This window comes from Balaenoptera physalus (assembly GCF_965194825.1).
Source record: "Balaenoptera physalus genome assembly, chromosome: 17".
NCBI classification, from domain to species: Eukaryota; Metazoa; Chordata; class Mammalia; order Artiodactyla; family Balaenopteridae; genus Balaenoptera; species Balaenoptera physalus.
The window spans coordinates 74,965,018-74,987,227 of NC_138895.1; the positions used below are offsets into that span (position 1 = coordinate 74,965,018).

Consider the following 22,210-nt stretch of genomic DNA (forward strand, 5'->3'; position numbering starts at 1 on the left):
CCTCCTTCTCTATCCCTCTCTACTACTATCCCCAAACTCTTCTGCTTTACAGAGAAAAATAATAAGGGATAGGGCTGAGGTCTCCCTGACCCCCAAGAAGGACTGAAGGCCATACAAACCCCTGAGAAGCTGTCCAGGAAACTTTAGAGAGGGACTCAAACTTTTATGGCTCTCCTGGATACAAACACCCTCCTATCTGGTCCCACAGAGGAAGGGACATCAGATTCAGCTAACAGGGTTTGGGCAGGATTTACAGTAGGGAAGGGAAATGAAGTGACTTATTGCTGGGGCTCTTTGGGCCAATTCAATGTCCTCTTGTTGTTGCTTCTACATCCATCCTCATGTATAGTAGGAACTTATGTGGTATACGGTTGTCCCCTTCCTGTATGTCCCAGAGGGGATTCTCCCGATCAGGAAGGGCTGCATGTAGAAAAGTGCTAGTATTCTAGTACCTTTGGGGCTCCACAACCCTCATAACCATTTTTAGTCACAAGTCTCTGTGACTCATGATTTTACTGATTGGAGCCTCTGACAAAGGTGCCACCTGTAGGTGCCCCTGGGGTTTGGACTCTTGCCTCCCTGACACAGCTATCAGGCATGCTCCTTTTGTTAAGCAGCTATTAGCTTGCTACTGGGCTCTTGTTAAAACTGAATGCCTAACTCATGGAAGCCTCATAAGTTCCAGTCTGATATTCCTACTTTGGGGTGGATCAACTCATACTCAATGACTAACAATATGGAGAGTCAACTGAAAATGCATATTTGCAAATATAGCTGGACTGCCTTAGCCCCACATCTCAACTTTACATGAAAAAGTGGTAGTGAGCCCTCTGGGGGAAATTCATCCTCTACTCTACCACTGGACACAAAGTTATGGGTTCAATGGAGCCCACATCCAGTTAATCATCAAATCTTGTAGACTTAACATCATCCCTCCATTGTCAATAGGGGTACTGATCACTATCAATTCTTTCCTGGACTTTAGCAACAGCCTTTTAACTTGCTCGCCTGTATTCAATCTTACTTTACCTTCAATCCATTCTCCAACAGCTGTCAGAACAATCTTCTGAAAAGACGAATGAGTATTTCACTCTCATCCCTTTTAAAGTCCTATGATGGCTTCCCCTGGCCTTCAGTCCAAACTGACTTGAACTTGTTAACATGACTCAGACAGCCAGCCTTACAGCTTACTTACTGTCTACCTCTTTCCCACACCTCCTTTATAACCTGTATTACTGCCATACAGAACCAATAACCGTCTCTAAGATGCACAGGACTTCTCTAATCTCCAGGCTCTGGCCTCTCCTTCTTCCGATGCGCATGCATTCTCCCTTCTGCCCAACTGACTAATGGTCCACTCTTCAGATCTTAATTTAGATGGCATTACAACATGGGCATTTATCCTGACTCATAAAATAAGATTAGGTACCTGCGAAATTCATACTGTCTATTTTTCTCTATCTTTTCTTCTGCTGTAAAAAAGGGACCACTAACATTTTATTCACTGTTATATAACCCTGCTTATGTGCTCAATAACTACTTGGGTAATTAATGGCAATCATATACCAGGTATTGTGCCAGGTGTCAAAGAAAACAAACGACCAAAACCAAAAAAGAATTTTAATGAACATTCGACTTAGAAATGCATCACATCCTTCCCTATTATGTTGCATTGAAATTAATACAAAAATTTCACAAGAGTGTTATGAGGCACGTAGCAGAGATAGTATTATTCCTATCTTATAGATCTGACAATACTATCAGACAAGAGCAAATCAGGGCTTAAATGCAATGTTTTTGTCCATACATACTAAAATTTTACAAGTAGAATCTATCAATAAGACAAGTTGAGAATTCCCTGGCGGTCCAGTGGTTAGGACTCCGCGCTTTCACTGCCAAGGGCCCAGATTCGATCCTGAGTTGGCAACTCAGATCCCACAAGCCATGCGGCACGGCCAAAAAAAAAAAAGAGCACAAGTCAACAAACTACAGAAGTCCACTTCAAGAACTAGTTATTCTCCGTTTTCATTTAAATTAGCGCCTTCAATTCTCCACTACCCTCACTTAGAACAGAAAAATGGCATAAATAATCCCCCAAATAATAATATCTGGGAATATGTCATAATTTTTTTTTCACAGCGTTTTCTCAAACTGTTTGACCTTAGTAGTCAGTGTAATTTGGATTATCTGAGAACATGCCAATTTAAAACTGGGAGGAGGATTTTAGGCACAGTATACGTAGACACAGTGAAAAGTGTTATCAGTTTAAATTTAACATAGACCAGACATAATGCACCAACTAGAATACATCAAGCAGAGATTACTTGCATGGCAGAAAATAACTGTACAGGATTGAAAGCTTCACAATGCTGCACAGAATAGTACCACAGAACATCATCTTTTCAAATTAAATAGCTACAAAAATACATCTTTGCATTAGGTCTTCTTTTTAAACAAAATCACCCAATGTCTTTGTAAACAGCCATTTTCACCCATGGTACCACAATCAGGAAGTGGCACATGTCACAAGAAATGCGTACAGTTAAAAGAATCAAAATTCTTAGAATGATTTCCTTGTTTAAATAGTTTTACAAATGTCACTCATTTGCATTGCAATATACTTGCATGAGTGTGAAAGGGGCGAAGCTACAGCCAGCGAGCAGGAAATTATAATCCTGTGTGTGCTCAGAGAGTAAAGAACAGTGAACACTATCCATCCTGTGTGGCAGGTGAAAAAGTTTGGAGATCTGCTGTTTTAAGTAAGCCTTCTAAATACATAACATAAAATACAGGACCTCAAATTAGTACTTTGAAACAGAATTTTAGGGAAGACTACAAGTCACAGAGGCCTGGGTTTAAATGCCAGCCTTCCTCATCCTACTTGGGCATGTGCTTGGACAAGTTACCTAAGCAGTTTGAGCCTTACTTTCCTAATGTTAATTAACAATTAACTAGGAATTAACCTACACCTTACACAGCTGTCATAAAACTAACTTAATGTGTACAGAGAACTTGGCACAGAGGTGTTCACTATTACTGTGTAACAATTAAGAGCCAAGACCCAGATCTACCACTTAGTAGTTGTGTCACTTTTGTTACTTAACCTTAGTTTCCCAGCCTGTAAAATGTAAATACTAACACCTATTAGCATTATGGTGTTGTAAAGATTAAATGTCTTACAACACTGCCTGGCAAGAAGCACACACTAGGTAAGTGTTAGTTACTAATAATGTCATTATCACCACCACCACTGAAATGTTAAGTAACCATTGCCACATTATTGGATTATTCCTTACATTTCTACTATATGAAAAAATGCTCCTTGAAAAATTAACCTAATTTAGTGAACTGATCATAGTATAACATGAGCTCACACATTCAAGAATTTTTATGCTGACTTTTAGAAACTTTAAATGCACAGAAATTATTTGAATTGACCACTGCTCATGAATGCTGACAAGATACATGTATCAAATACCCATTCTAAGTGAACAAATCCATTCAGTGAACTAAAGTATAACACAAACCAATGTCTATTGTACTTTCTCCCCAAAGATTTCAAAGCAGTTTAAAATAATCAAATATAGCAATCCTCAAAATGTACAAGTTACTTGAAAAAACTGCAGCTGAGAGCAATCAACATCTTTCTCCAAAACTTTTGCCACACAATTACAAAACAATGTTAGAGTCAAACTCTTTGCAACCCTGCCATTCATTCAATTAGTCAAAACATTTACTGCATATCCACTGTGCACTAGGCAGGCACTGTGCTAAACTCTGGTGTAGTAACAGAAAAGGAGAGACCAAAAGTAAGAGTGGGCAAGCCACTAACAATATTATTAAATATTTTGAAATTTTATAATTTTGTTTTCCTTGAACAGTGAAAGAGCAAATTATAGGCTCTAACGGTTGAGTGCATCAATACTTAATGAGTTAAGTAACCTCATATAAGTGACAGTACAATATTTTCCCCATGGAGACTAGGATTAAATGAAATAAGCATCCCTCTCTACTGCTCAATCAATTACTTACTAAGTAAAGGTAAATGGCCACTTCAAATGAGTCAAGTAATCTCAAGAGTGACACTAACTAACATAATTTTTTACCCATTTTGGGGGGAAAGTTCAGAGAAATAAATCTTAAATTTGATGTTACATGTCACCTGTAACGTATCAGAAATAAGCTACATTCACTTAGTTTTACTCAGCAACTGAAATTGCATTTTTGCTGAAGCGACTAGGACCAATTACTAATCATGCCTCCCTCTGATGAACCATTTTCTTAGGAGAGAAAAATCTAGCCTCGATGCAATTATCAAATAATCTAGAGTTCATACTATATATCCTACATTTTACAAAACGAGAGTTTCCTCTCAAGTAGCTACATAACTGTTAAAGTTTTAAGGAATTTTAAAAATATATTATCTAGCAATATTGCTCTGCCAAAAAAATGCAATCTTGACTCTGAATTAAGTAATCTTAGTGCTTAAAGTGGTCATCCAAAACCTGAAAGGGGACAACCAACAAACCACCTTTTTAGTACCTAGCTCCCCAGAAGAAAGGGCTGTTAGGAAAATGCTATTAATATTGATAGCAATTGTATCACACTGATACGCAGGTAAGTGTACTTGAGGACTAAGTACCTTCCTTGGAGTTCATCATTATGGACTATGAATGTCACATTAAAAAAAAAAAAAAAGTGCCGTCATTTCATTTTATGAACGCTGAATCAGGCAGTTTTAGTTAACTGCAACACTTTACAAGCAGGCTATCAAATAAGCCCCAATTATCAAGTTGTTTCAGACACAAAGCTTCTGTTTCTATTAAGTATAATTAAAGAATTAAATGGATCAGTGTATTTTTCTTGAGATATATTAGTCTAAAATGATTTGCAATAAGTCCCTGAACACCCAAGTGACTGAAATTCCTTCAGCTATTCAAAACACTCCTCTGGAATGCCAGTCTTCCAAATGGCAAGACTGTAAGAACACACAATTGATAAATTGATATTCATTCTCTACATTAAACATTAAGGAGTAAAAAAATGGCAAGCTCAATAAATTCACAGGAGGGGGGAAAAAAAGTGTAAACAAATGCCCCAAATCTGTCTTATCCAGAATGGCGTTTTGTGGTACTGCACGAATTCAGGCATTTCATCAGCATTCGGCACACCGGGGGCCACTCAGTAACTAATGTTGACAAATGAGCCGAGAAAAAGTCTCACCAACAAACAGTATTAACAGGTAATGTTGCAAATCAGTCACGGAACCGCGCGGGAAGGAACGTGGAGGAATCGAAAGAGTAACAATCTTCCGCCAAATTTTACATTCAGAGCAAATTAATCCATCATAGATACATACTTCTCCGGGGCGGGGGGGAGAAAGAGCGAAAGGAGATATTTGGTACGACCCAGAACAGCCATGCGGACAACACACACACACACACACACACACACACACACAGAGCAACTGCCACTTCCATTACAGTTTGACAGTCATGGATTTGGGTAATTAGAGTAGAAATGTGTGTTCTGGAAACACACTAAGACCACACCCTAGGACTGAGAATCTGGACTTTAAATGCTGCGAAGTGAAGTCAACGCAGTACCTAAGGTGGACGGTCTGGCCGCACAGGTGGAAGGGATGGGGGCACCAACTTCCACGCGGGTGACCGGGAGGGCCGGGTGTCCGGGCGAGGCATGGCGGAGTCCGAGGGAGAAGGGGGTGTGGACTAGGGACCAGCACCGGGAGAGAGGGAAGGAGAGAAGGCGGCCGCTAGGAGTAAAGGGCGGTGGGAGCTGCGGGTAGGGGGCGAACGTCGACGCGGGGGGGGGGGGGAAGAACCCGGGGAGCCAAAGGTCACGGGCGGCGGCAGGGTTCGGGGGTGGGAGGGGGCGGCAAGCACGCGCGCGGAGGTGCGAGTGGAAGGAAGCGGCGGAAGAAAGGAAGATCCGAATGAATGAGTGCCGCAGGGGCCCGGGTCGCGGAGGAAGGGGCCGGGGGCGCCCGCGGAGACGCAGCCGCAGCGCCGGGGCGGGCCCCCGCGCCAGAGGATGAGGAAGCCCCGCACCGGCGCCGGTCCCACCGCACCCGCCTCTCCGCCAAAATGGGGTCGCGCGCGGAGCAGGAAAGCGAGGACTGTGAGGGAAGAGTGGAAAATGGTAAAAATAAATCACTCACTCTCCGCGCGAACCTCCAGGCTCTCTCAGCCCCGCTCCTCCGCGCTCGAGTCGCGACGGCAGCTCCTCAGCGGCGCTAGGGGGAGCCCCGGGCCCGGAGCGGGGCAGCGGCGGCGGCCGGACCGGGAGCCCCTCCGCACCTGCCCCTGTGGCGGAGCCGCGACGAGCCAGGCGGCGGCGGCAGCGGCGGTAGCGGCGGTTCGGAGCTGGGAGGGCAAGTGACCCGGATGTACAGGGTAACGGCGAGGAGGGGGAGGGGGGAATGCCAGGAAGTGAGTGCGCCGCGGACCTGTCCGGCCGTGCGCATGCGCCGCGCGCCCGCCCCGTAAGGTAAATCCTCAGCCTTCCTTCCCCGCCCCTCCTTCCCCGCCCCTCCCCAAGGGGGCGGGGCGAGGCCGAAGACAGGTGGTCCGGAGGGCTCAGCTAGGAGACGAAGGGGGCGCGGCCACCTTCTCCGCTCCCCCCGCCCTCCTTAAAGGGGCAGCACTTTCGCGCGAAGATGGCATCTGGGTGAGTCGGGGTCTTGCAGCCGTCTCGTTTTACAGATGGAAAGCTGAGGTTCAGAGGTGACGGTGACCTGCCTCAGGTCAGCGAACTCAGAAATGGCAGAAACTGGAACTCGAGACTCGCGGATCGGGGCTCTGTGCTGAACCCATCAAAGTCGTCACATACCATCACTCCCCCACGCGTGGAATGGCTGGGCTGGTGGGCACGCCTTTCCCTCTCTGCCAGGTACTGAGCCTCACACTCCCAGACACGGCAGATACGCTTGGCAGGCTCCCCAGAGCCGAGAGGTACTGGGGGTGCGAAGGTATCGCCTGCGAAGGTATCCTGGAGACGCCCTTGGGAGGTGTTAAATAATCAGTCTGAGAACAGAAATCAGGCGCCACGTGAGACTTGTACGGTGCTACCCATAGCACTTTCAGATAAACGAGACTATGTTCTGGGGTCTGCTCTGGGCAAAGATATCTGATGGACAGAGAAGTTGGATGTGACAGAGGGCGCAGCTTCTTCATTTTCCCCTAATTCCCTTTTCACTCTGAGCATAAATGCTCCCTCTTTACCTACAACACCAGAACATCCCATCTAGCTAGCTCAACCTAATCCTGTTATGAAACTCTCAGATTTTTTCATTAACACTAACGTATAATCGATCACAACGTTACCTCTCCCAGGGGTATTTTCAATGTGACTGCGGAGCAGATCGTTACTATGGAGGTAAATGGTTCTAAACATTTTGGGGTCAAGGGCCCTACTGAAAATCCCATAAAAGTATGTGCTTTTCTCTCCAGGAAAATGCATATATGCACACAAATTTGCACACAATTTCAGGAGATTTTTGGATCCAGGAAGCCTATCTGTGAAACCTTGATTATGAACCCTTGTTCTAGTCAAATGGGTAAGATCCCAGTAACTATCTGGGCCTCAGCACACGTAGCCAAGAAATCACTCCTTGCCCCAAGTATAGAAGGGCAGCCCTTAACCTTATTTAGCCTTCTGTCTTCCTCTTCCTCTTGAGTTACACGGAGACCAAGTGATATTGGCCATATTACAAAGAAACGTGTTAAGAGAGTCATGGAGAGAGTAGGTGACTTTTTCAAGGCACACTCTAAGGGCCAGAGTCCTAGGCCTCATACTTTTACCCTAATTATCATACTTATGGATGATTTGGGGGTCCTACACTGTATCCATTATAATCTTCATCAATTTCAATTAAACACAGGGAGCTGATGTTTTGCAAACACTAATGCTGAGAGAACAGTCTTCACAATCCAAGAACTCTGGTCCATTTGTTTGACACACTGACACCCACTCTTAAATAACCCTGGTCCGTATCGACCCACTGTCCTCTATTTGAACTCTATCTAGTTCTTACACCTGCTCAGTCCCTTAGATATGAGCTCTGAGTAATCACACACCTGTAACCCAATCTCCCACTGAGAGCAGAAATCTCTTCTGTAATATCCTCAACACCTGAACATCCAGTTTAGCTCGAGTATCTCCATTTATGGGGAGCTCATTATCACAATGGTCAGCCTCCTCTAATTGTGAGGAGCCTCTTCTTTTACACTGATCAGAAATCTGATGCCCAACAACTGTCATCCATTGGTTCTAATTTTATTTCTGGAAAGCAACATAGACGTGATGCTGGCCTGGCGGAGCTTACTGTCCAGCAAAGAAAACAGTCCATTTGATGAGTGATAACCATAAAATCGGATGAGTCCCGTGAGGAGGATGCAGTGCCCCTTTCAGAGGCACCTTTGTCCTTATCAGCCTTAGACCTGTTCCTGATTTGTGTAAGAACTCATGAGGAAGCTCTACCACTACCCCATGGGGGATGTCCTGAAAGAAGGAACAGAAAACAAGACCCTAAGTGCTGAATTTATTCTTCCACGATCCTTTCCTCATCATTCTGCATGAATGTAATCACATTTCAGCTGAGGTCAAAGTTTTAGGTTGAAAAAACAAGCGGAAGGATGCAAAAAAAGATGTTTACATAAAAGCACTAAGCTCCAATGATAATTTAATCATGGTGGCTTGCTAGCATTCTTTTGAGTTCTTAGTATGTGTCAAGCACTGTACTATCAGCCCTTGACTCGCATTTCCTCTTTTACTTTTTACAAAATCAGTCATTGAGTCATTCAGTCAACACATGTTTTTGCCCTTTGCCCCTCTGCTATGTCCCAGGCACCATGCTGAGAGTTTAGGGTGGAGGACAGTAAGCCATGTGGTCCCTGCCCTGGAGGGGCTCAAAATTTCGTAAAAGGAAGGGCTATAAGCTCACAATTACAACATGGCATGATTCGTTGTAATTTAGGAGGGTGGAGGAACTAACCCTCCCTGGAATGGCTGTGGAGGCTTCAGAGAAGATGAGCTTGGTCTTGAAGAGATGAGGCAAGGGCCAAGAAGAAAAGGCACATGGGCACAGAGGCAAAGGAAGAGGAGTTCACATGCTGGGGGGAAGACTGGGGTGGTGAGACTGTAAAGGACCTCCTCATGTGCCAAGCTAAGGAGTATGAACTTACCTCCTGAAGGCAACCACCGGTAAATAGAAGCTTCTAAGCAAAGGAGAGACATAATCAGATGTGTTTTATATCAAGATCACTCTGACCACAGTGTCCAATAGGGACTACAGTGGGAGAGAGAATGGAGACCAGCAGACCAGTGAAGCTGTTGTGAAGTGCAGGCGAGAGATAATAAGAGCCCGTTCTAGGAAACTAGCAATGGAGAGGAAGAATGGGCACCAGAATTAAGATATTTACTGATGTAGAATCTACAAGAGTTTGTGACTAGCTCAATCTAGGGGAAGAAAAAGCAGGAGCTGTGGCGCATGACCCTGAGGTTCCTAGCTTAGTGGATTAATTGAATGGTGACACCATCCAATCCCAAAACCTTTACACAGTTTTCATTCCTGTTCTCTTTCAACCTTTATCCCTGTAAACGCACATTGCTTCAGTTGGTATCTTCAGATGTCTGCAGCTATTTCCCAATACTTTTTCCTATTTCTCCAGTCACATTTATCATTTTAATGGCTGCAGAATATTTCATCATGTTGAAATAGCTCTGTTTCCTTCAGTTGCTAAAGGTCCACACCCTGCACGCCTGGTTCACCCTAGACTCATTTGGCTCTGGGCATTTTGCAAAGGATGAGTTGAGCTAGAAAGAGAGCCTTTAGGGGAAGGGTATTGGAAAAGCATAGCCTCAAGGGCCAGCAAAGCTGCAACTCTTGTGGGAGAGGCTGGGCAACTGTATTGCATGCAGAAATTGCAAAGCTGTTGAAAAGAACCTATCAACCGTGGGAATCCTGATGTCTAATTCCCTGTGGAAGCTGGTTCTCAAGTCCTAATCCATCTAATCCATTCATTCCTTCATTCATTTATTCCCTCTTGGAGCAATGCATTCTTGTGAAGCAGAGGGCAATAAAGCAAAGCTGAAAGCAGCTTTATTTAGCTGTGGATTTAGCCCTGCAGGGGTTTTGAAGTCTATTCAAAACCCTTCACAAGTGAACCTCTCAGAGCCTCAGTTTCCCCACAGGTTTGTTGTAAGGATTAGTTTAGGTAAAATTTGTACAGTATTTGGGACAGAACGAAGCATACATTAAGTTCAATAATTATTTTCAGTCTTGGATCCTTCCCTGTGCCTCCTTGACTCCCAACATTTTCCTTAGCTTCTGAGCACACCCACCAGGCGACAGTGCACATGCTGGAGTTCAGAGACTGAATCTGCCAGAGTGAAGCAGGGCACTCACTTCATCTCTCTAACCTTCCATTTCCCATCTGTGAAATGGGAATAAAAACCTATCCACAGGAATGCTGTGATGCTCTCATAAATACTATGTAGGAAAATATGTTCAAAACCCCAAAGCACGATGTCATTATTGACTATGACTGCTATTATAGACCTCACTGTTTTCTTGGTTTCTCGCCATTTAAAAAAATGATGACTTCAGCATAAGTTCCGTGGATTGTAACCACTGGGTCAAAGGATCTGAACATTGTTATGGTTCCTGATTGGTACGGCCCAGTCGCTCTTAGGACTCTGTGAATAGCTGCTGCCATCGTTAACTCATATACACCATTCAGTATGTTTAAGCGCCTCGATTACAGCTTTTGCTGCCTCTGTGTCCAGTCTTTGTCCTTAATCGAACATTCAGGAACTTCTCTCAACGGCTTGTCTCCTCCTCTTCAAGGAATGAATGAATACTGAATCCCTGAACAAAGAGGCGCCTTCCCAAATATTTTCAACACAGCCGAGGCTGAGGACTAAGACTCCAGGGTCATGCCTTTCAGATGAGTGTCCACCCAGGGGGTGCATTTAATGAACGCAGAAGAGGACGAGGAAGGAGGCCTGCGAATCCCTGAGCAGCACTCGAAGCCTGTCCAGCATGAAAGATGGCATCAGAGCTGCCCCTCGAAAAGAACCAAAGAACAAAGCCGACAGCTCAAACCCAACACATTCCTGTTATTTAGCAAAGCAGTCACCAGTCTCTCAGGAGCCATAAAGTTGTCCACGTGACCATACTCCCCCAGTTACAGGGTGTATCTGTGAGCCTCCTCACATTTCCAAGTGTAACACATTTCTCACAAGTGGGCAGCTCCAGTTCAAGTTTCACCAGCCCTCTGAGTGACCTGCAGGAAAGCAGCAGACTCTCACTGCCTTGCATCTGCTGGTCCTTGCCTGCGTCTCCAGTACGCCTTCCAGCATCTTCACGTGGCTGTCGCTCAGCCTCCAGGTTCAAGGGTCGCTTCCTCAAAGTGGTCCCATCATCTTTCCTAAAGTCGACCATCCATCATCCATCATCCATCATAAAGTCTTCCCTTCCATCATCCCCTTATACATCACTGGCTTCTTTTTCCTTCATAGCACTTATCACAACCTGTAATTATTATTTTTATTTTTGAGCTTAAAAACCATTTTAAATAAGAAAAGACTCTCAATACAATGTCAGCTCAGTGAAGTCAGAGGCCAGGGCTACCTTGCCCACTCCTACACCTGTGACTGTGCCCAGCCAGCGCCTAAGAGGCCCTCAATAAATACATGGAATGATTTTTTTGGGTAAAAAGAGAGATTCCTGGCCCCCTCTACCTTTCTTTCACTCTGATTATATGAATAATACATGTTGTTTGCAGAAAAAAATTGGAAAATTCAGATAAGCAAAAGGAAGAAAATATAAACACCCATGATCCAACCTCCCATACCTTGTGGATCCGCTTCCAAATGTTTTTTTCTGTGTCTATACCCGTATAAAGATAATGCATATATTTTTATAAAAATGGTTCATATTCTGAACTATCATCTGCTGTGTTCATCTCAAGATTTATCTTAGTCACCTTTCCTTAACAAAGGTACTTCAGCACCTGGTTGTTAAAGGCTCTATAATACGTACGTACTGGACCACGTAGCTACACCACAAAGTATTTAACAAGTCTCCCAGTGTTAAGCTAAAGGGGAGGTTTCTTCAATGTCCATAAAGGTAACATGTTGTAATACAGCACTTCCTTCTTGACAAGCTTCCCATTTTTTTCCCTCTGTGTTTGTACTGCTTTAGAGCTGTATTTCTACAGAACTGTACTCCCCACCGCCCATTCACCACCTGGAGTTATTAGAGTCCCATCAACTAGAGAAGCAAAATTGTCTGCAGCCGGAAAAGCTGAAGTATGACGAAGCCAGGATGAGGCCTAGGAGTTCAATTCGGGAATCTGCTGCTGATACAGGCGACAGAAATAAAGAACGTGTTTTCTTGCCAAGACTTTAACGTAAAAAGAGGAAAAGAAAGACTTTCTGTACATCTTCACTTCTCCTTCCCAAGCCCTGTTTAGAGGCCAAGTTTTTCCCAAGAGGGATGGGCTGGTCCACGGAGTTTACTGCTGTCGTAAGCAGTCCACAGGCCAAAGCCCACTGCCCCGTTTAAAGCAGAGGTGGCTGCAGAAAAGTCTAAGAGGGCACGCAAGGATGTGCTGGCCTTTTCCACAAACAGCTCTCTCAGCCCCTTGTGTGGTTCCGGAGCCACTTGGCATTTTCAGCTCTGACAGTCACACCCTCCACGAGAAAAGGCCTCCCTCTGCCCACCTGGCACAGCAGACCCCACTCCAGCAGGACCCGTCAGTGTGCCAGGGCGCCCGCTGCCTGGACCACCTGCCCACCCCCCCTGCAGGTGGGCCACCTTGTCAAGATGCACAGGCACAGGAGGGGGTCACTGAAGGTGGGACTGAGATGATATAAAATCAGAGATGGTGCCGGAGGGAGGGAAGGGAGAGGAAGGGCTGGGTGGGCCGTCCATTCCCGGGCCTCACCACCCTGTGACCGAGAAACCCAAATAGAGGTTAATCTGCTATTCCACCACCTTATATGGCACCCCATCGGAGGCAGAGGGAAACTATCTGTAAAGAAATAGAATGCCTAACTGTGTCATCAGTCACTAATTTATCGATGCCATTTAAAAAAGATTTTGTGGGACTTCCCTGGTGGTCCAGTGGGTAAGACTCCGCACTCCCAATGCAGGGGGCCCAGGTTCGATCCCTGGTCGGGGAACTAGATCCCGCATGCATGCCTCAACTAAGAGTCCGCATGACACAACTAAGACTCCGCATGCCGCAACTAAAAAAAAAAAAAAAGATCCTGCATGTCACAACGAATATCCTGCGTGCCACAATTAAGACCAGGGCAGCCAAAATAAATAAATAAAAATAAATAAATAAAAATAAAAATAACAAAGATTTTGTCTGAACTTACAGTTACCAAAAGGGAAGGGGGGGCGGGTAGAGGGATAAATTAGGAGCTTGGGAGTAACAGATAAACACTACTATAGATAAAATGTATAAACAACAAGGACCTACTTATAGCACAAGGAAGTATATTCACTATCTTTTAATAACCTACAATGGAAAAGAATCTAAAAAACAATACACACATATAACTGAATCACTGTGCTGTACACCTGAAACTAACAAAACATTGTAAATCAACTATACTTCAATTAAAAAAAAAAAGATTTTGTATGTGTTTTCCAGAAATACCATGGTTAGAGAAAAGAGAAAGGAATTTGGTTTGAAATACAATGATGACAGAACGAACTATTACCACCAACACCTCTGATCAATGGTTTCATTTCGGCTGGTTTTGAACAAAATGATTTCCACTCGTTTTATAATTCAATCCTTATAATGACATCATGAGAAAGATTTCATTGCTCCCAGTTTCCAGGTAACAAAATTCAGGTAAGGTACAAAAAATTTTTAAGTATTTTGCTAGAGGTCACAAAGCTACTAAGAGATGGAGCCAGGATTAGACCCCAGGTCCTAGAGCTGTTTATATTCATGAGTCACTCAACCTTCCTTGCTTCCCACCCCTCCTTTCTTTCTACAAATATTAATTAAACCACTTAATGTCAAAGCTCCATCTAAAACACTAGACTAGTCATTTATAAAATAGGCACACGCGGAGCAAATAAGCCCGTGCGCCAAAACTACTGATGCCCGCGCACCCAGAGCCCGTGCTCTGCAACAAGAGAAGCCACCGCAATAAGAAGCCCGCGCACCGCAACAAAGAGTAGCCCCCGCTCGCCTCAACTAGAGAAAGCCCACACGCAGCAACGAAGACCCAACGCAGCCAAAAAATAAATAAATAAGTAAAAATTAAAAATAAAATAAAATAGGCACAATAACCACCTAACTCACTGCTATTGTCAGGGTTAACTAAAATAATAGATGGAACATGAAATCGCTAATATTCAACCACTTTTTACTCTAAAAACAGCAATTACATACAGCTAAATCTAATAGGGCCCTGGTCTTGGTAAACTCTTAAGTGGTAAAAAAAATGTACATTACAGACTATCTTGGGTTTTGAAATTTGCGGTTTTAGTATTCAGACTCGGAAGGCTGTATATCACAGTGGCTGAGAGCTCAGACCCTGGACTCAGAGTCTGAATCCCTTAATTCTCTCATCTGTAAAAAAAATAGGAAAGTAGGGACTTCCCTGGTGGCGCAGTGTTTAAGAATCCGCCTGCCAATGCAGGGGACACGGGTTCCATCCCTGCCCGGGGAAGATCCCACATGCCGCGGAGCAGCTAAGCCCGTGCACCACAACTACTGAGCCTGCACTCTAGAGCCCACGAGCCACAACTGCTGAAGCCCACGCGCCTAGAGCCCATGCTCCGCAACAAGAGAAGCCACGGCAATGAGAAGCCCACGCACTGCAACGAAGAGTAGCCCCCGCTCGCCGCAACTAGAGAAAGCCCGCGCGCAGCAACGAAGACCCAACGCAGCCAAAAATAATTAATTAATTTTTTAAAATAGGAAAGTAATGGTATTCACTTTCAGAATTAAGTTATTTCATGTAAAGCACTTAGCGCACTGCCTGGCAAAGGTAAGTGCTCAATAAATAGTAGTCTCTTCTATTATTTGTTACTATTGTTATTATTAACTTGCTACTTTCATTAAGACAGTATTTGCATAAAGCTGCCCATATTAGCATTATGTATAATAAAAACCAGAAACAAATGAAATTTCCCACGATAGGGCAACAGCACAGTTGGGTTTGAAAGAACTGTCTTTAGAATTAATGAAAACCAATTTAATTAAAATTTAAAAGCTCCTGCTTTGCCACTTAGGGGCCATATAATTTTGAGCAAATCATTTCTTTTCTCTGGATCTGTTTCCTCACTTCGAAAATGAAGGGTCTGCTCTCAATGACTCATAAGCCCTCTCCAGATTTAAAGTTTATATTCCTAAGGTTCTAAATAAATCATAATCCATCAACATCAAGGATAATAAGCAACCCCTAGGTACACAGAAAGATGATAGCAACATAAGAAAATATTTTATGAATTAATAATCCCAACCTTCTTTAACTCTGTTTTTTTTTTTCTGTAACAGTGATCACCTCCTAACAGAATTTGTATTATGTTTATTGTGAATATGAAATAAGCGGAAGCACCAGGAGAACAGGGATGTAGGTCTGGTTGATTCACCAATCTGTCTATCCCCAGCCACTAGAGTGATGCCTGGCACATAGTAGGAGCTCAATTAACATTTGTTGATTGAAAATTTGTGAATATTAAGTTAAAAGAGCAAAGTACAAAAGTATATATATAAAATAGAATGTCATTCATATAAAATATCTACACTTACGGGAAAATGGCAAATGGTATCAGAGAAGTTAAAACTCAACAACAACACAATGAGAGCAGGGATGAAAGAATTTTACTTTCCTTCAATGTTTTGAACAATTTTATTTGTTCAAAAAGATAGCATTCGAACAGAGAAGCATGTAGAGAGGAGAAAAGTGAAAGAGAAATGGAAGTAGCGTAGGGAAATGGGAGTGGACCTGAAGGAGGGCACGAGGAAGGGCCGGAGGGGCCATAGGGGATAGAAGGCTCTTGGGGGTTAGTTACTCTGTGAATGGAAACAGAATCACAGGGGCAGAAGGAAAAGTAGGTAATCTGATGCAGAAAAGAAAAGTCAATTTATTTTGAACTTTTAATTACACGCTAATATCTATTAAACTATTCCCAGGTTGATAGACGTTCCCCATTAACTGCCTCAATCAACGGAAGCTTTGGTGAATTTGAGCACTAAGGGGCCCTTGGGGTGTTACCTGTTCCTGTTCTCATCAGTCCTGAGCCTTCTTTTGAGCAGCTGCTGTGGATGCAAGAAGAATGAGGCCCACATACTACGGTTAACTGGTAAACCATAGGCCTTTCATGAACCAATTGATCGACAATTCCATCCAGGGTCACACACTGGGGGGAACACACAGAGTACAGGAAACAGCCTTCCCTTCCAGGGGATGAAAGACACACTACCTTATTACAATACAAAGCAACACACAACTGCCAAAGAAACTGATACAGACAAATGGCCTGGAAAATTAAAGGGAAAGAATCATTCCTTTTGGTTTGGGGGAGTCCAAGGGGAGGGGGAAGGGAGGAGATGTCCAGCCTTGTCCTGAACTTTATCAAATCACTGGGCCCCTAGTGCTGTTTGTGGACTTAATCTTGAACCCTTCACCTGGTCCTATCTTGCCTTTGGGATCACATGCTACTCTGAATGCCTCCAGCCTCCAACAGCTCGCTTGAGCTGTTCACCACGGCCATGCCTGTGAACTCTGAGCGAAGCAGGTCAGATCCCCAGCTGGGAGAGTTCTTGGGACCCATGTTTCTTGTTTCCAGCACATAACATAATTGTAATTGTATGGTGATCTGTGTACTTCCCTGAACACTGTGAGCTCCAGCAGGGCAGAAGCCATCCTGTTTTGTCATCACTGTATCCCAGTGCTAGCACAGAGCCGGGCACCATGCCTGCTACAAGGCATGCACTCAAACCGTTGCAGCTTGTCAAAGAGATGGCATGGGTCCAGCCTGAGTTAACCCAGGCCTAGGGCATTTACCCTACTCTGAACCCCCAACATGGCCACAGCCCTGGAACCAGGGAATTGGATAAGCAGCTTAAGAAGGTGAGATTTAAGCCCTCCCCAAAGTAGCCAAAACGATAAGGTCATTAGCTGTGTGACCCAATAGTTGAAATACAGAGCTTTAGACAGTACAATAGGGATAAGTCAAACAGGAGCTAAGAGCCTGGAAAGAGTTTAGATTCTCACAGTTTCGAATTTGGGGGCTACAGAAGAAAAGATATTGCATAAGGTTAAAAAAAAAAAAAAAAAGAAAAAGAATAAAGGAAACCTTTCCAAGAGAGAACCAATATGGTCCAAGTTAAGAAGAAGCTTAACTGGTTTAGCTAGCTTCCTCTCTAAAATCCTGGTGCTGATTTCATGTTAGAAGACAGGTTTACAGGGGCTTCCCTGGTGGCGCAGTGGTTGAGAATCTGCCTGCCAATGCAGGGCACACGGGTTTGAGCCCTGGTCTGGGAGGATCCCACATGCCGCGGAGCGACTAGGCCCGTGAGCCACAACTACTGAGCCTGCGCTCCGCTACAAGAGAGGCCGCGATAGTGAGTGGCCCCCACTCGCCACAAGTAGAGAAAGCCCTCGCACAGAAATGAAGACCCAACACAGCCAAAAATAAAATTAATTAATTAATTATTTTTAAAAAACCTATCCGTCCTCATTGTTTAAAAAAAAAAGAAGACAGGTTTACAGAGAGAGCATCCCTCCTCAGTTTTTTTTTTTTTTAACAGTATCTCCTTTTTTACCTTTTTAAATTTTATTTATTTATTTTTGGCTGTGTTGGGTCTTCGTTTCTGTGAGGGCTTTCTCCAGTTGCGGCGAGCGGGGGCCACTCTTCATCGCGGTGCGCGGGCCTCTCACTGTCGCGGCCTCTCTTGTTGCGGAGCACAGGCTCCAGACGCGCAGGCTCAGCAATTGTGGCTCACGGGCCTAGTAGCTCCACGGCATGTGGGATCTTCCCAGACCAGGGCTCGAACCCGTGTCCACTGCATTGGCAGGCAGATTCTCAACCACTGCGCCACCAGAGAAGCCCCCTCCTCAGTTTTAATTGCACAGAAGAAGACAGCGGAATGCTACCATGCCCCAGCTCTGGTCCTGTCTGAACCCACAGACTTGGAGAAATGTCTGTGGTGTCCACTTCAGCATTTTATTCAACATTTTTGTTTAATAGGTCACTTGTATTAATGAGTGCCTGCATCAGAGTTTCTGAATGAATCACCTAATTTTAGACATGGAAAGAACCTTGGAATTGACATTTAATCTAACATTCTGCTCTTTAGAAAGTGGAGGGGCCCAAGACAGGTCCAGAGGGGGCCCACAGAGCACAGCCCCCCAGGCCTGGACTCCGGGCCTGGAGTGAGGAGCACACGGGTTCCCGTCTACACTGTCAGAGAACTGCTGAGTTCGCTTCCAAAGGTGAGTCTGGATCACTGAGGCGTCAACAGAGTCATGCAAAAAAATCTCTACTAATAAGCAGTGGGTAACATTCAGTGTGGTATCTGGTGTGATCTTCCAGGGTAAACAAGGTCAATTAAAACATTACCCTTATTTGGCCCTTCATTACTCACAAATCTCTTCCAAGGTAGAAAAAAAAAAAGTTAGGAGACACGTACAGACGGATAAAGAAACAAGTGGGACTTCCCTGGTGGCGCAGTGGTTAAGAATCCGCCTGCCAAGGCAGGGGACACGGGTTCGAGCCCTGGGCCAGGAAGATCCCACATGCCGCGGAGCAACGAAGCCCGTGCGCCGCAACTACTGAGCCTGCGCTCTAGAGCCCGCGAGCCACAACTACTGAGCCCACGTGCCACAACTACTGAAGCCCGCGCACCTAGAGCCCGTGCTCCGCAACAAGAGAAGCCACCGCATGAGAAGCCCGCGCACCGCAACAAAGAGTAGCCCCCACTCGCCACAACCAGAGGAAAGCCCCCGTGCAGCAACAAAGACCCAACACAGCCAAAAATAAAATAAATAAAAATTAAAAAAGAAAAAAAGAAGCAAGTGGAAATGCAGATTTCATGGGACTTCCCAATCACCCTTAAGTGAGGAATGGTATCATTCTTGGTAGTAATACTGAACTACTCACAGAGTTCCTATAAATACTATTCCCTGCTGTTGTGTCTTTGCCCATGCTGTTCCCTCTATTACAAACACCCTTCCCACCACTCCCATACTTCCCGTCCAAACTACCCACCAAGACTCCGGTCAGGCATCTCTATGGACATTGGATATGGATTTCAATGTGAATTAGTTCCTGTTTTTACCTTTCAGTAACACACAGCCCTACTTAAACTGGCGGTCCTTCTAGGAGGTTTCAAAAAGACTAGCAATGGTATGAGGTTTGCATAGCACCATGTCCTCCATTGAGAAAAGAGCTACAGAAATACAAGGTAATGTTTTATTAATTTATTTCACCTGATTCCTTGAACTGATTTTTTTTTTGATGGATGAATCAACCAACCCAAGATTAACAGCCTGGTTTACTACACTCATTTCTCTTTCCAAGCCACAAGCCAAAATAAACTCCCCCTCAATTTATAATTTTGCAAAATGTGCTTTTGCATGTCGACTCCTGAATCCACTGTGGTTATTAAAAGGATGGCTGCATCTGTCAGGATGGGCCAGGTTACTCTGTGGTAACAAACAAGCCCTAAATCTCAACCCCAATGATGACCACACTGGTCACTCTAGGATCAACACGAGGAACCCAACAACTCCATCTTTGTAGACTTTACCTGACACTCTGGATTAAGCAACTCTGTAGCTGACATCAGTTTCAAAGACATAACCCCCTCCTTTCTTTATCCAACCACCTATAAAGCTGTCTTGCAGGGCTGCCGTGCGGACTAGATGTGATCCTGTTTGCTAGACACCCAGGACACTGCCTAGCTTATAGGCGGCAGTTGGTAAACGATAATGGTGGCTCGTACCCCTGTCATTACCATTATCCCTACTCATCTTCAAATGATGATAATGATGTTATTATTATAATTCTCATACACCAGTGGTTCCTTTACTCATCGGCATATTGGAATCACCTGGAGAGCTTAAAAACTACCAGTGCGTGTGTCCCAGCCCCAGAGTCAGTGAATTAATGCATCTAGCGTGTTACCCTGGCTTTGGAATTTTGAAAGCTCCCCAGGTGATTCTCATGTGCAGACAAGTTCGAGAACCACCATCATACAGGCAGCAAGATTCACATCTATACAGACACAGATGTCCCTGTGTACACACACCAGCTGGTCTGCTGCCATGTTCCATAAATCCAGCCACCTTTATGACAGTGGTATTCATATCGTTCGGGTCAGTGAGGTTATGAGTGGCAGCAAATAGCCCCTAAATATTAACCCTAACAACAACGACGGTGGGCACCGTCCAGGGTCAACGAGGTGAGCCCAGCAACCATGTTTTTCTGGTCTTTACCTGACACTGAGGCCTATGTAGTTTACCCTCAGACCTCGTTTCCTCTTTACTTTCACAAGTTTGCCAGGCCCATAGTAAATCAGAGCCAAAAAATTATACTAGTGGAGACAGATTGGGAGGACACCTGGTCAAAGGAGAGCCACCAAAAGCTATTAGTAACTGAGACTATGAGTTTGTTAATTCTCGATCCCCAAGACCCAAAACATAGTAGCCAACTGAAGAGAAATGTGGATAGGTAAATTCATTATCATCACTAATTACCTAAAAAGAAGTGAAAAGCAGACGCAGAAACTCGAAAAGTACAGCATCTAAGTCGAAAACCTTATGGGTCAAGTGTTTACCAACCATCATTTTGATTTCCCTCTTTTTGTTCCTTTCTCTCAGGATGAAATTACGTCTGCAGGGGTGGAAGTGAGATCAGGAGATCTATGAACAAAACAAGGGCCTTTCACCTGGCAGCAAAGCACAAGACATGCACGCTGGGTGCAGGCAACAGTATGAACACAGACATTTTGCCACTAGCACACAAGCAAAATCATCTCCTGCTCTGTTGGATGCTAAGGCTCTGCAGAGTCTGGAGAAAACTAAAAATCCAACTTGTTTGCCCTTGTTTGGGCCGTTTAATTTAGCAATCACTCTGGCTTTACATAAACTCTTTACCAAAAAATGTATTCTGTGTTGTGAACACTCACGTTAACTTGGGGCCCAGGGGGAGGAAGCATTGTATACGATTACATAATAGTTACTCTATTATTTTTAAACCAAATGGAAGCCTCAGGCAGCAAAGTCAAAAGGAGAGAGAAATCATTTTTGTAAAACTATCCGAATGCAACCATCTCTCCTGATGCATTGTGAGCTAACAATGGTTCTGCTTTTCTCAGAAGCTCATTCAATTATCTGTTGCTTATCTGGACCAGGGAGAGGGGTTTTCCTCCCATTTAGACTTAGTTAAAGAAAAAAAGCAGGCAGGATCCCTCTAATAAAAGCCTGAAAAGAAAAGCAATAACTACTCCCAAGGCCCTGCTTATTGTGGAGGAGTCATTAGAGGAAGCTTTGAAGGGTTTTTGTTAATCTATTTTCACTACATCACAAAAAGGAGAGGAAGAAATGTGGGATCCACAGTCTCAAAACACCTTGCTTCCCTCTCCTAGGTGTGCAATTGCCAGCAAGCCACTTAACCTCTCTGAACTTGTTTGTTCACCTGTAAAATGGAAATACCTGCTTGACAAGAACATTATAAGAACTGAGAAAACATGTACTGTGCCTAGCCTTCAACAATGTAAACACTCCTTCCTCTGATCGCTGCCAAACTCTCAGGAAGCTCACTAGAATGGGAGCTTTCTAAGAGAAGGGACAATGCCTTACTCATCTTTCTATACCCAGATCCTAAACGCTGCCCCTTGGAGAGAGCAATTGCTTCTTTAACATCTGTTCCATTCCTGTCCCACCAAGCAGCATCCCTCATTCATTCACACCTCATCTCCAATTCCAGGGGTGGGTCCGGAATGGTCTAAGCCAATCAGTGTTATCCCATTTCCTCAGCCACCGTGATTGGTTGAGAGATAGGGCGTGTCCTGAGACGATCCAATCCGAGGGAAGCTCAGAAATTTTGTTCAATGGCTCTGGGGAGAGATGGTAGCTCTTTCTTCCCTGGATGTAAACAAGCAAGCGTGCGTTCTGAGAGGTACCAGCAGCCCGGCCACCACAC

The 22,210-nt window shown here is 44.4% G+C and overlaps 1 protein-coding gene and 1 long non-coding RNA gene across 13 annotated transcripts in view; one reads left to right on the forward strand and one right to left on the reverse strand.

Annotated features, from left to right (window-relative positions):
* The window catches only part of LOC309647128, a 467,593-nt gene that overhangs the window by 249,297 nt on the left and 196,086 nt on the right, over positions 1 to 22,210 (forward strand). The window lies entirely within an intron of this gene.
* The window catches only part of CYRIB (CYFIP related Rac1 interactor B), a 151,674-nt gene that overhangs the window by 80,532 nt on the left and 48,932 nt on the right, over positions 1 to 22,210 (reverse strand). For 3 of the 12 annotated variants that reach the window (XM_082434088.1, XM_082434095.1, XM_082434094.1), the window contains exon 1: positions 6,179 to 6,316. The exons of 4 other annotated variants lie outside the window; for them this stretch is intronic. Coding sequence is in view for 2 of the 8 variants with exons in the window: in XM_082434083.1 (XP_082290209.1) it covers positions 16,276 to 16,291 (16 nt within the window). In the remaining 6 variants the exon portion in view is untranslated. Of the gene's footprint in view, positions 1 to 6,178; positions 6,422 to 16,275; positions 16,307 to 22,210 lie in introns of those variants that run through there. 5 more of the 12 variants (XM_082434083.1, XM_082434086.1, XM_082434085.1 and 2 more) reach the window with 5 other exon arrangements.